Below are 14,401 nucleotides of genomic sequence, written 5' to 3'. Positions count from 1 at the left end.
CTTGTCTCATACTGCTTTGATTAATGATGGTTTATTTTTCTGGCATAGTAAATTCAATTACTAATATGTTATTTATATTAATTAATGTTTTCAGCTTACCTCTCCTAAGACTGATATAAATGTCTAATTTTATTGAATATTTAAGTGCATCAAAGTTTTTTCTTTTTACCTAATTGAATTAAGACATGTATGTGTAATATTTTCTACTTTTGGTCTTTAAAGAGCTAAAATTTGAACAATCAAATAGAAAATTGCTTTTTCATGTAGGAATGAGAAATCACCAGTAGACTTCTTTTAATGGATCAGTAGCCTCATTTAGCATATATTGTTTAAAAGGAATGTTGTTAATGCCTGGATCATATTTTATCATTCACATAGGTATTATAATAGTTAATTTAAAAATGATAATTGTCTTTTAAAAGTCTTTGTGAAACCACCAAACAGTATTTAAAGTGGTTTTATACTTAACCAGAAATTAAGAGGATGGGTTTGGAATCAGACTGCTTGACCAACTTCACTTTGTGATTTTTGGTGCAACACTTGTATTTCCTATGTAAAAATGAGAATAATATTAGAACCTATTTTATAAGGTTGTTATGAGGATTAAATTTAAAAAGATCTGAGGCAGTTATTGCCAATAGTTGTAATAGATGTTAATGCTTCTACATTTATAATTATATATATGAAATGGTGGCTTTTTTTCTGTTTAAAAATGTTAGTTGTAGAATATGTGAAAAAACAAAGCACATAGAAAAATTTAAACTATCCATAATTTCATAACCTCAAAGAACCATTTATATGACTTTATAAAAACACATATGAAGGTGTGTATCTATATCTTTTTTTGATAGCATACTATACACTGTTTTTAATCTTTTAAAAATTATTTAATATTGTTTTCCAATCTAAATATTTGTTCTTTTCCAACTACTGTGTGATAAAAGCAGTTAAAATTCAAAAAATAAAGTGGTTTTATAAATTTTATATTCCTCATATGTGTATCTGCATACCCTGTGACCCAGCAATTTCACTGCTAAGTATGTGCCCTAAGAAATTCATCCCGATAGTTACCAAAAGACATTCCAGAAAGCTCATAACAGCGCTATTCAAAATAACTATAAATATTCTTTGTGTAACTGTCCAAATGCCAAAAAAGAATAGGAAAGAAAATCAAATTTTGGACTGTTGAGTGATGTAATGTATATAGCAATAATAATGAACTACAACTGCACAAAATAGTGTGGGTGGATCTCACATACATAATGTTGAGTGAAAGAAGTCAAATGATCTATCTCTAATTTTAAAGTGTTTAAAAACAGGAAAACTATTATATTTAGTAGTCAGGATAATGGTTACTCTTGTGTTGTTAGTGTCTGGAAAGGGGCACAATGAAAGCTTCTGGTATGCTGGTAATGATTTATTTCTTGATGTTAGTGCTGGTTGTACAGGTATGTTCACTTAATATTTTGAACTATTACTTAGATTTATATGTTTTTGCATGTGTGTTATACTTTAATAAAAAGAAAAAACTGTGAAAGATAAAATATCACGTAGTCTTTTAGAGTCTTGTTTTCAAAGATTATATAATAACATGGGCATATTTTGCTAAAAAGATTGCAGTCAGTATGAGACTGTAAATGGTTATTTTCTGGTAGGATTGAGTCTTTTTTTCTTTATGCTTTTCTGTTTTCCATTTTTCCACCATTAGCATATTTTTCTCTTATAAAAGGACAAAAGGAAAAAATCTGTGTATAAAATGAAAATTGTCAATCTGGATTTCTTATTCAGCTTGAATTTATCCACTTCCAAATTAGTTGAACATGAAACATTTTACATTTGTTTGAGGCATTCCCTGTACACTAATCATGTAATGATTTAAAAAAATATATTTTTATTGATATTGAGAGAGAGAGAGAGAGAGAGAGAGAGAAATATCCATGTGAGAGCTAAGCATGATTGCTGCCTCTCCTGCACGTCCCCCACTGGGGATGGTACCGGAAACCTGAGCATGTGCCCTGACCAGGAATCAAACTGGCAACCTTTTGTTGTAGGGGACAATGCCCAACCAACTGAGCCACACAGGCCAAGGCTCACTTAATGAATTTTTTAATGGCTTCAAACATAACTATTATGTTGAAGTTAATTTTGCCCTCAGACTTTACTCCTCAGAGGGTTGCTATATTATGCTAGTCTTACTTCTTACTATAGAAGACATTAGTCATATGTGACAATACATAGAACATAGTGGCATTTTTCAGCCGATGATATATGCAACATATGCAGTATATATCAACTGCATTTACTGAAGTTATCATTGCAAATGGAAAAAAAAAAGTTTGAAAATATTTTAATCATCACTAGTTTGGGTTTCCTGATTAACCAGTGGTTTCAATGGGGGTGATTCTCTCTCCTTTGTCCCCAGTATTTATGTCTGGAGATACTTTTTTCTTAATATATTTCTATTGGTTTCAGAGATGGGGGGAGAGAGAGAGAGAAACATCAGTGATGAGAGAGAATCATTGATTGGCTGCCTCCTGCATGCCACACACTGGGGATCGATCCTGCAACCCCGGTATGTGCCTTGACCAGGAATCCAACTGTGACCTCCTGGTTCATAGGTCGACGCTCAATCACTGACCTACACTGACCGGGCTGCAGATACTTTGGATTGTTACACTAATGAGTAGGTTTAGAGGTGTTATTGTAGGCTGGGGTTGCTGCTAAAAATGCCTGCATAATCTTTCTCTGTAATATTTAACATGTGCCTTGTGCACATTTATCCCTAGGCAGATTGGTTTATAAGGCACACCCTTCCAGGCAGAGGACAGCCCTGTACAACAGTTATCTGGTCCAGAATGGCAGTAGTGACCACATCAAGAGTTGAGAAATCCTATTCTAAACACAGTTTATCATCACAGTAAGAAAGAAACTTGCACAAGTGTGCTCATATTAATAGGAAAGTTCTTACTTACGTTAAATAAACGGGCCAGTGTATCTTTAACACAATTACCATTTTCCTTACATTTGAAAAAAATCAGAGGTTTACTTCTTGATGATGTTAATTTTTTATGTACTTAGAGGCTTTATGTTTCTTTTTATTTCTCTATGCTAACCTTTTCATTTTCTTTCTAGTTCCTCACTTGCCACGGTTTGTAAACCTGTCAGCATTTTTTGTTTGCTTTTGTTTTTCTGTGGTCATATTTCAACTTATTTTATAAAATGAATGTAGCTTTTTTGGAACAATAATTTGGACTCATTACTTCTCAGGAAACAGATCTGAAGAAGAAACTTAAGTCTTCCATACTCACCTATAATTCTATCATTTATATGGAACCATTGCAAACATTTAAAAAAATGCCTGCGTAATCTTTCTCGGTAATATTTACCATGTGTGTTGTGCACATTTATCCCTAGGCAGATTGGTTTATAAGGCACATAAATAACATTTCAACAGTGCAGGAAGTCTACTAAAGTTACATGCAGAAACACGTGGTAGAATGTGTTTGCAGAATGTTGTCATAATGTGAGAGCATGAGGCAGAAAGTAGCTCCCACAATGAAAAGTCTATTATCAGCTTAATGTTTGTACCAAGGATGAGTGAGACAAGACTACTGTCTAGTGAGTAGAGTACAAATGTAAGGGTTGGGTGGTAGTCAGCCCTGTTAGTTGTTTATGTTTACTAGGTCCACATCCGGTCTCTAGGGGTCCCAAGGCATCCCTGAAATTCTGAGTCCTAAGAATTGAATTGAATTGAGGCTCTGGGAACCTATCCAATGTGCTATTTTTTTGCCATTGATTCCCTATAGGTACTTGAACCCATGTGTTTATTTTTTTTTTGCCTGTGTGTACAAATGATTTCTTGAGTAAAATGATTGCATATGTCAGGAATCCTGTTAATATAAATAAAGGGCTCAGATAATTAAGAAATGGATGATATTGTGTACTTTTTTGTTATGTTTTAACCTTCATAATGACTATATTATAAACAGGGTTTTGCATCAACTCTTGTTATATACAGTTGTTTGTATGGAAAAAGACATAATACAATAATCAATAAATAATTTATTATTTATAAATAAATAAAAGATGTCAATGCCCCTGACTAAATAGGTATATGATGTTTTAAAAATTCTTGCTGCACACCAGTGTCCAGCAGGACACAGGTTGAAAATTGCTGGCTTGGTAATATTCTTCTATTTATAACAGAAATTCTTAGAATCACGCAAAGAACTACGACAGTTTAGTGTAATAGCATTTTTCTTCAGTCTAAAATTAGTATCTTGTTACTCTGGATTATTGAACCTTTTTGACATTGTTGCCTAGGCTTGTGTTTTGGTATTTGAAAGGTTCACTCTTGGAAGAATTTTTGAAATAAAAGTTTGAATATACAGTTCTTTTTATATTGAGTTTTGTAAGCATTCAGCAATTAAAGCTTCAACATGGGAATATTAATTTATGTCACCAATCAAATAAATTGACCCTATTTTGTAAGTGATTAATTTTTAGTCTATAATAAATAGGTACTTTATATATTTTTTTCTTCTAAATTTATCAGTTTAAATAAAATGCAGTATTTTGGGGCCTTTGAATTTGGATTTAGTCCTTTCTTATAAAGTATTCTTAAATGTATAGCACTTACAACCTGGCTGGTTTGGCTCAGTGGATAGAGCATCGGCCTTCGGATTCAAGGGTCCCGGATTCAGTTCTGGTCAAGGGCACATGCCCAGGTTGCGGGCTTGATCCCCAGTGAGGGGCATGCAGGAGACAGCCGATCCATGATTCCCTCTCATCATTGATGTTTCTCTCTCTCTCTTCCTTTTCTTTCCTCTCTCAAATCAATAAAAGTATATTAAAGTTAAATGTATAGCACTTAAAATGTGACTTCTATATTCTTGGAAAATTTTTAAGGAGAAAATTTTTCTGATAATCTTAGGAAAAACTTTAAAAATGTTTTAGTAATTTAATATGTAATCATTTCTTGATAATTCAGTGGTTATAAATAAATTGTGGAGAAAAACATGCCTCTTCGGGGAGTAATACAGGGAAGATGAGTCTCATTTCTATCCAAATTTCTGGTTTTGGTTCTTTTACATGAACCACACCATTATCCACTCAACCAATGTCCATTTAACAAGAATTTTGAAAACATGCAATACCTGACTAGTCAGGGGCACTGATTTCTTTTCCCTTAGATTGTAAAAGAAAAAAAAAAGGCAACAGCCAACACAACAGTAGCCATCTGGTGTGAATGAATCAAAACTATGTGCATTGTTTTTGTCAGATTGGCAAAAGTATACTCTTTAGGTGTGCCACAGAATTTTAGTAACTAGTTTATGTGCGCCATGAGATGAAAAAGGTTAAAATCACTGCCTTAGGTCTAGTGTTTTATATGTTAACTAGAGGTCTGATGCACGAAAATTCGTGCAATAGTTGGCCTTCCTTCCCTGGCTGCTGGCACCGGGGACCCGGGCTGCTTCCCTCCGGCTGCCGGCAGGCACCCAGGACCTGGGCTTCCCCTTTTATTATTATAGATTCTTAGGAAAAACCACAGATGTTTCTGAAATTTGATAAAGCATTCTAGATAAAGAATCTGAAATTCCCCTTCATTCTCCATGGCCTCTTTTTCCAAACACCACTACTGTGCAGCTTGCAGAAAAATATTAAAAAATTTTAATACTTAAAAATATACTTTTTAAAAAATATATAGAGCTACATATTTTTTTATTTTAATCAACTACCTAAAAATGGAATTGTAATCTCATGGGGTTTTAAGAAACTGACAGTTTTTGACAGTCATATTTTAAAAATGTACTTTAAATGTTAATGTTTTTAAATAATTTGAAGAATATTTATATTGTACTTACCGGATATCTCAGGCACTAACTGTCCTCATTACTTCACTATGTACTTCTTAATCTTTACCAATGTAGGTTTGATCCTCTAACGTTCTACTAACGTACTGTTTTTGTTATCTGGTAGCATTTTTTTTTTGTCCTGGTTCTTCATGATGGTTATATAGCATTTAAAAAGTTGGTCATCACCCTGACTGGGTGGGGCTCAGATGGTTGGAGTATTGTCCCGTACACCAAAGAGAGGTTGTGGGTTCAATTTCCTGTTCAGGACACATACCTAGGTTGGGGGTTGGAGCCCCGGTTTGGGCATGTAATCTCTCTCTCTCTCTCTTTCTCTCTTTCTCTTTCTCTCAAAATCAAGAAAAACATATCCTTGGGTGAGGATTTAAATACATATATAAAAAGTTGTCCATCTCCTTCCTTGAGAATCTTGCTTTTAAGTTCTTTGCTGGTTCATTATTTAAGTATATGTTCAGTGTGCACCATATGCAGAGAATTTTAATAAGATAGTCTTTGCTCTCATTGAGCACATATCAATGATGGACACATTAAATAAAGGAATATTTTTTAGATGATGAAGAAAAATGGGAAGGAATCAAGAGGTTCCTGGGGCAATTCAAGGGTGTTATTTAATAGAGAATTGTCCTGGCCATCTTTTCTGATGACAGTTGAGGAAACATGAATAAAGTAAGAGAAGGAATAGTCTTGCAGATAGATATTTAGGTAAAGAGCATATCCAAGTACAGGCAAAAGCAGAGGCCCCTAGCATTAATGTGCTTGTGTGTGTTGAAGGGATAGCAAAGAGAAAGATCGGAAGGAAATAAAGTTAGACTGATAGGAGGAGTAAGGACATATCACACAGGGCTTTGTAGTCCAATTTAAGTACTTTGGATTTCATTCATAAATAAGTTTTCCTTTCTAATTTCTGCTACTCAGTATTCCATCACTATTTCCCTCACACTCAAACCTGTTCCTCTGTTATTCCTGGTACCTTCTCAAAAGAGTAGGCATTTTGGAGGACTAACTTGACACCAAACTTGTGGTTAGGGTGCCAACTTTTCTCTTTTAAAAAATTCTTTCAAGAAGCCATATTGGCTCCCGAGCTTTAAAAAAAAAAAAAAATCAGTATCTCATTAGAGTTTGTCCTTCTTTCAAGGCTCATGCAGCTAATCTCCTTACCTACTAAGACTTCTGGGATTTGTATGCCAATATCTTCCTTATACCCCTTCCTTTCAGAAGATAGGCATGCTCAGATCTACTTGTGTGAGCTTTTCTATTACTCTTTTGCTCCTTCATACTTGAGGTGTATGGTGTGCTTTCATTATTTACATGGCTCCTAATGCAGTGAATCTCAACTTGGATACAGATCACAGTAAATGAGAATTAGGGAGAAAGTGATAATTTGTATAGTTTGAAATAAATGTTCTCTACATTATTGTTTCTCAGAATGTGGTCCATAAACCCAACAGTTTGTCACTGGTGATCTTGTTATAAATGCAAAATCTCTGAACCTACCTTAGACCTACTGAATCAGAATTTGTATTTTAACAAAATTCCCTCAGGTGAATCAAGTGCACATTAAACTTTGAGGGTCCCAACTCTGGCTGCTGTTTTCTATTTTCCTTAATTAAATTCTCAGAGCCCCCATAACTTGTTAAAGAATATGTACTTTCATGGAAAAAAAAAGACCAAAAAAAATTACCTTTAAATGCTTTTTACTTGCTTTAATACTAAGATTTTATAGTGTATTTTACTTTAAAAGTCTTGGATTGGAATTTTAAAACTTGATTTCTTGCCCCAATGTATAAATTTGTATTTCAGAAGAAAAAATTTTAATGTTTGTGTAAGAAATATATATGTAAATTCATTAAATTCTTTTGCATTTAAGATCTAAAAAACAGTTGAATTTCTGTAAAAAGCCAGAATTACTGATAGCAGTTAAAATTAGTTCATTCTATAAATACCTGTTTTTGCTGTTTCAGATCAGTTGTAATTTCACTTCGGCTTCTTCCAAAACTGTTTGGTACTTTTCAGCAGTTTGGGAGTAGTTATGATACACATTGGATTACAATGTAAGTAAATAAAAGAAATGTATTCATTGTAAAGATCCTTTTTCAAGTCATAGTTATCAAATAGGGTTTTTAATAACTTTCTGATTTTTATTCTGTACCAGAAAGTTTTGACTTTCATGTGGTTCAAATGTTTTCTTAGATTTCTAAGTGTTATCCCTTTCACTTAGCCCCATGGAAATTATATTCCAATCAGTAGGAAAATCTGACTTTTGTATTCTTTGTAGTTTGAGAAAAATGTTGTAGCAATTAATGCTCTAATTTTAGGGTGAAGATTTTTAGTATACCTGGCCATACCAAAGAACTCCTGAAGAAGATCCCCCCTAAAATAAACACTCTAGGATGTCTTTTATTTTTCCTGTTCCTAGGAATTGGTTCTAGACATCATGTTGGGGTAATTTTGACCTCATCCTATTAATCAATGTTAAAAAATTCTTTGTGAAATTGATCTAGTTTTTGGTAACATTCTAGAGAAAGTTAGCTATCACAAGCACTTCATTAATCTCTAAGAATATGTTACTTTATTCAAAATAGACTTTTGGAGAGATTTAGAGACATTTAAATTTTAGGAAAAATTGGATCTGTTGAAGGACTCATTTTTTAAGTCAAGTAGGATGACTTTTTACCTAATTAGCTTTTCAAACCTAAGATTAGATGGTAAGAGCACTTGCACTTTGCTTGCTTTCAAAATGAATACCATTTAAAAAATTCTTGGAAGTCTACATTGTAGTTCTATATAGGATGAAGTTAGTTGTTTTGAGTTATAGCTCTTGCTTATTTATTGCTCTTTTAAAGGAGATCTATTTAACATGAGCCTCTATTTTTTTTTAAAAGCATCTTAGAAAGTCTTAGGTTAATATTGCAATATGACTCCAGTGGTCATTCTAGATTGTGAATGCAAGGAAAGTCCTTGAGCTGCTAAACAGAGGGAAACTTTTAGTATCCTTAAAATACAAGAATAGCGTGAGTCTTACTTCATTGACACTTCCCATAGTTTTTAAATGGCTGAATTACAAAATTCCAAAGTATGAAAGGGATTCACTTGGGCAAATTAGTGACATATTGTGGCTATTTGAGGAGGTTATTATTGAGGAGGAAGAAAGGGTAACATTCTTGTAGAAGAGGCAAACTCAATATATAGTTACTTATCTAGTACCTGAACTTAAATATATTGAGTTGAAACTCTTTGAGCTTGTTCTTTAAATTAAATGTAAATAAGCTCAGTTAATGACAGATCACTGGGTCTCTAACATGAGACTGTATCCTAAATCTTATCCAGAACCCTGAGCTCCCTATGATTATTTAGTATCAGTAATAACAAAAACCATTTATTGTGAATCTGTTATGTGCAGCAGCACTCAACATTGGTACATATTATCTGTTAAACTCTTATGGCCATATTTTAAAATTGGAAGTTGTTGTCCCTGATTCTCTTAGTAAATGTTCAGGTAACCAGCAAACAGATTTCAAGAGGTCAGGTTACTTGCCCAGAGCTGTGGAGCAAGTCTGTTAGAACTAGTTTTAAGCCTAAGTTTTAGGTTTTCTTTCTACCACTTGATCTTCATTAAATGATTGGCAAAGGGAGAGTAACTTATTTTGAAAAGAGAACTATATAGCAAAAGCATGATTTAAATTACATTAGAAGTGTGGGAATTTTAGTCTTTTTACATCTATACATTTTAGCTGATATATTGCTAGAAATATTGTGTAAGATAGATTGTTAGTTATGGAAGTTAAAGACCCTGGGATCTCTGATTATATTTATCACTATTTCTTTTTCCCCCTACTTTGGAGTTTAATACCTGAATATTTATTTAATTTTTAAAAATTATTAAAAATAAGCAGATTACATGTTGATAGTAAACTTTTCTGGTTTAGTAATTTTATATTGTATGTGTTTTATATGTCAGGGCCTCTACTAAATTCTGCTAAATAATAACCAGTGCATACAGTCTATTATATGGACTGTGTCAGGCATTTTTAATATTCATGATAGTCATTTATAATTAGCACTGTACCAGACATTTTTCCCCTTCACAAGGATTGAGTATTTTGAGATTAAAACACATTATAAACTGATGAACAAAAATAAATACAGAGGCAAAGACGCATTGAACAGACTGTTCAAATTACAGCAGGAAGGCAGGCAGGGGGAGGGTTGAGGGGTTAAGAGATCAACCAGAGGACTTGTATGCATGCATATAAGCATAACCAATGGATGCTAGACAGGGGGCGGGGGTGGTGAGGTCATGTGCTGGGGGGTAGGGGAGGCTGGGGGCAGGTCAATGGGGAAAAAAAAGGAGACATATGTACTACTATTTGTAATACTTTAAACAATAAAATTAAAAAAAACCAACATTGATACTTTAATAAAAATCAAGGTGTAAGTTTTGGCAATAAAAAGATTTTGTATTTGAAGATTATATATATATTTCCATTCTATAATAGATTTATTTTCTTACCTTATGGCTTTAAAATTATTTTTTCTTTCAATTGGTCCAGGTGGGCAGAAAAAGAACTGAATATGATGAAGCTTTTCTTTGATAATTTGGTATACTATATTCAGTCTGTAAGAGAAGGAAGGCAAAAACATGCACTGTAAGTATCCCTTAATTAGGTTAGTTATGTTTCACTCTTGATTGTCCTCTGAAAGATAATTTTTCAGTGTTTCTACTTTTATATAGTAAATAAAAATGTTCATTGTGAAAATTTTAAGAGAAAGGATTTTTCTAAGTTGTATTTTATAAAGTTATTTTTGTAATTCTTAATCTTTTATAACTTGGACATGGTTAACCTTCACTGTTGAGTTCTGTTGAAAGTTGTTTTCAGGAACTAAAAGTAAATTTCCCCCCAGAAATCATCAATATTTATGTCTTAATGTATTAGGGGCATTGACTCTAAAAATTTTAAATATTTACTTCCAAACAAAAACATTTAACATATAATTAATTTAAAACATTTCCCTTTATTATTTTAATTGGATACTAGTTTAAAAAGTTTAGGACATGTGTGGAAAGTTTAAAAACTGGTGGCATAACTGGTTAATATTTCATCATTATAAATGTTCTCTGGATATGTTGTAGAAATTGGTCAGTGATATAGCTGTTTAAAACTATGCTTATAGGGAAAGCCTGCCCAGAAGTAAACATGTAAAATTCAGAAGGTTACTGCTTGTGAGTCAATTGATGGGGACTGATAGTCTAATTGAGGAAACCAGCTCATTGTTAGTATCAGCATGTTAGTGAATATGAGAAGTAGCACAGTATTTACTGAGAAGATAAATCACACAGGAAACTTCCACATAGATGGAAACTGAGTTGACTGGAGAAGTGTTCAGAAAAGTCACAGACCTTTAAGGCATGCATACTTAGCTTCAAAAATGAATTTAACAACCCTTTTGAGTTAGGTAGTCACGTTTTAAAAATAAAAACATTTAAGCTCTGAGGTAAATAACTTTCCCAAGTTCACACATTTTATAAATAATGGAGCCAGGGTTTCTATAATTCATTTTATAAACACACATTTTATGAACAAGGAAACAGTCTGTTTTCTATAATTCCTATTCCTGAGTGTTCTCTTTTACTGTCATCAATCTCTAGTTATGTTAATGCTAAAATATATTCCATGTCTTTTCACAAGTTGACATTACCACAAACACTGTTCCAGTTCTTTTAACCAACCTCTGGATCAGTGTTCTTGCCTAAATCTGCCACTAGGGTTGTTAATTTCTTATCCTTATTAAATTAGGAAGGCAGTATGGTATTGTTGGAAAGCACATGGGCTTTAAGAATCATCAGACCTGGCTTTAGATTACGAATCTCTTGTTTTGACCTTATTTACTTCTCTAATGAGTTTCATTTACTTACCTTATGAATTTTTGTAAGGAGTAAATAAAATAATTTAGTAAGTAATATTTGGCACATACTAGAGTATCTATAAATTGTGATTACCTCGCTAAAGTAAAAAAGAAGCTTGTGCCTTAGCCCTTGTAGATTGTTCCCTACATAAAAAATAAATACCAGTTTTTTACAGCCTACTATTCTGGGCCCTCTAAAATCTAAACTTATCCAGCCTTTCCTATTTTATTGTTCAATGATTTCTTAAGATATCCTATTCTATAAGCCTATCCAATTATTTTTTAGGTATTTCCCTAAATTTACTCTATTCCATAGTTTTGATTATAAAGGTACCACTACACAAGATGCATTCTCTTTAAATCCTATTAAAATTCTAAGTGTTCTTCATAGTCTGTGTTCTCCTTTAATTTTTCTTCTTGAAGCAGAGGTCAAGAATAATTATGGTCTCCTGAATATGAGCATCTCCATACATCCTCTATAAAATCTATAAGATAAAAAGGGAGCAGAAATTAAACCACATGTGACCCACATCCTCAGCATTTTTAGGAGACAGAGAATTCAAGTTACCTGTCAGAAGAGAAAGAAACCTTAAGTTACAAAAGAGCTACTAGTACAACCACAGCCTGTGGGCTTAAAGAGAAGGGATGGGGCGCTTAAGAGAGGGGAGTAGAAAACAGATGAATTGCCCTCAAAAAGTGAAAGTCCCAACATTAAGTGACAAAAATATAAACACAGGTCGGAACTTGGTTGTTTGCAGCATTATCTACAGGGTTGTCGCTTAGTTTGTTAGTAGAACCAGAGGTGGAGCCTCATATAAGCATTGCTTCTGTGGTAAAAAAGATAGAGGAGTAGTGCTCTTTGGAGATGAGTTTTATATTTCTGTAGGGTACACCAGAGCATCTTTCCAATCATCCAATCTGCTTTGTTGCCTGGCATTTTAGAGAATAAAACCTTAGAGAGATGTTGTCTGCACTATTTTGGTATAACTCCTTTGTTCCTTCAGGTTGTAAAACAGTTTTATATTTGCTACTTTTTGGTAAAGCATACTGAGTTCCTGGCACATTATTTTCTACTTGTTCATTGGGCAACAGAAGTGTAGAGCCATGGTTCTGTGGAAGCTGAAGAAGGGGTGACGGACTGGATCCAGGCTTCCTAGGGTTATGGGTCTCTTACTCTGATTTGCAAGTGAGTATAGGGAAGAAAGTATAGGGAAGAAATAAATAAAGGCAATTTGTAAAGAACAGGACTTTATTCACCTTTTATGTCTGTGACCAAGGTCCTTCAGACTCAGTCTCAGAGTACTTCAAGGCCTCTGCTACAAAATGTGTCGTATTAGAAAAGGATGAGAAACTATTAATAGCTGTCCTTGAATTCTATTTAGGTAGCATTTTAGTCTGTGATTGGTTTATTGTATTCCAACCTTCCCCACCCCAGCCACTTTGCCACATGTACTTTCATCTTTACAAAAAGCACAGCAACAAGAATGAAGCAGAGTTCCCTCCTCTCTCTCTCTCTCTCTCTCTCTTTTTTGCCAATATTAATATGAGACAATAAAGAGTAGTAAAGGTATATCCAGCAAACTCAATCTGAAGAAAAACTTTAACAGTGAATTTAATGAAATTTTTTGAAACTAATTTTGGGAAACTTAAAAAAATCTGTACTTAAAAATTATTGGAAATTGTGAATTAAGAGTCTCCTACTCTGTAAACTGGATTGTGGATCAGGGCTCAGGCTGGTTGCTGCCTTTTGTTGGCAAAGTAATTTGGGCAATTCATCTACAATCAGCCTTTTGTTTTGTAACATAGAGATAAGAACTCATGATTGACTTAGTTTCATTGGTTGAGTGCTCAGGTGCTTGTAGTACTAGAATGTTGTGATATCACTTCGTTCAGTGTGCAGTTCACAGGGTTGCTAAAGGAATCCTAAAACGAAAACCTGATCATTATAGCTTCCTCTCCTCCCAATATCGTTCAGTGACTTCCACCCAGATCAATACCAGCCTCTTCTGTCTGACATTCAGGCTGGCTATAATCTGGCCCTCTTCAGACCCATTTCTTATGTTTCCTCATCCAGCATTTTTAAAATGCTGTTTCTTTTCAAATGCCTACAAACTGAATTCCCACAAAACTATGTAAAATTACCTACTTAATAAGCTTCCAAAGCAACTCTTAAATTAACCATTCAATTTTGTACGCATGAATTATAGTTATTTAGATTTGAAATAACATTCAAAAGTGTCAGTTGTGTATCAGCCGAATTCCTCAAGAAATGATTTATGGAAATGATATTTTATTAGTGTTTCTTGTTTAAAGAATAAGGTTGTATCACTGGAAGGACAGTGATAATGAAACATGCAATTTCTAGATACAGTAAGGTTTTTTTTGTTAACTTGTAATTTATGTGCATGTTGCATAATTTCAAAATGTATTTGTTTCACTGTTGGGTTCTTATGTACTTTCTGCTCATTAATTTGAAAGTACATTTTCTAATAGTTTAGAGATTTTTTATAATTTATTAAATAACATAAATCTCAAACATAACATTTGACTGTATGACCTTTTTTGTGTAACCAAAGTTATATAATAAAAGTAATTATGAATTATGAAAATGAATTTTACTTCTT

General features: G+C 33.4%; 1 protein-coding gene across 5 annotated transcripts in view; it reads left to right on the top strand.

The window, feature by feature from the left end:
• The window catches only part of USP34 (ubiquitin specific peptidase 34), a 239,468-nt gene that overhangs the window by 91,106 nt on the left and 133,961 nt on the right, over positions 1 to 14,401 (top strand). For all 5 annotated transcript variants that reach the window (XM_079792022.1, XM_079792020.1, XM_079792024.1 and 2 more), the window contains 2 exons: positions 7,835 to 7,924; positions 10,424 to 10,519. In XM_079792022.1, the coding sequence (XP_079648148.1) occupies positions 7,835 to 7,924; positions 10,424 to 10,519 (186 nt within the window). The remainder of the gene's footprint in view (positions 1 to 7,834; positions 7,925 to 10,423; positions 10,520 to 14,401) is intronic.

Source organism: Cnephaeus nilssonii, assembly GCF_951640355.1.
Source record: "Cnephaeus nilssonii genome assembly, chromosome: 15".
Lineage (NCBI taxonomy): Eukaryota > Metazoa > Chordata > Mammalia > Chiroptera > Vespertilionidae > Cnephaeus > Cnephaeus nilssonii.
This window is presented reverse-complemented; position numbering and strand designations above follow the sequence as displayed.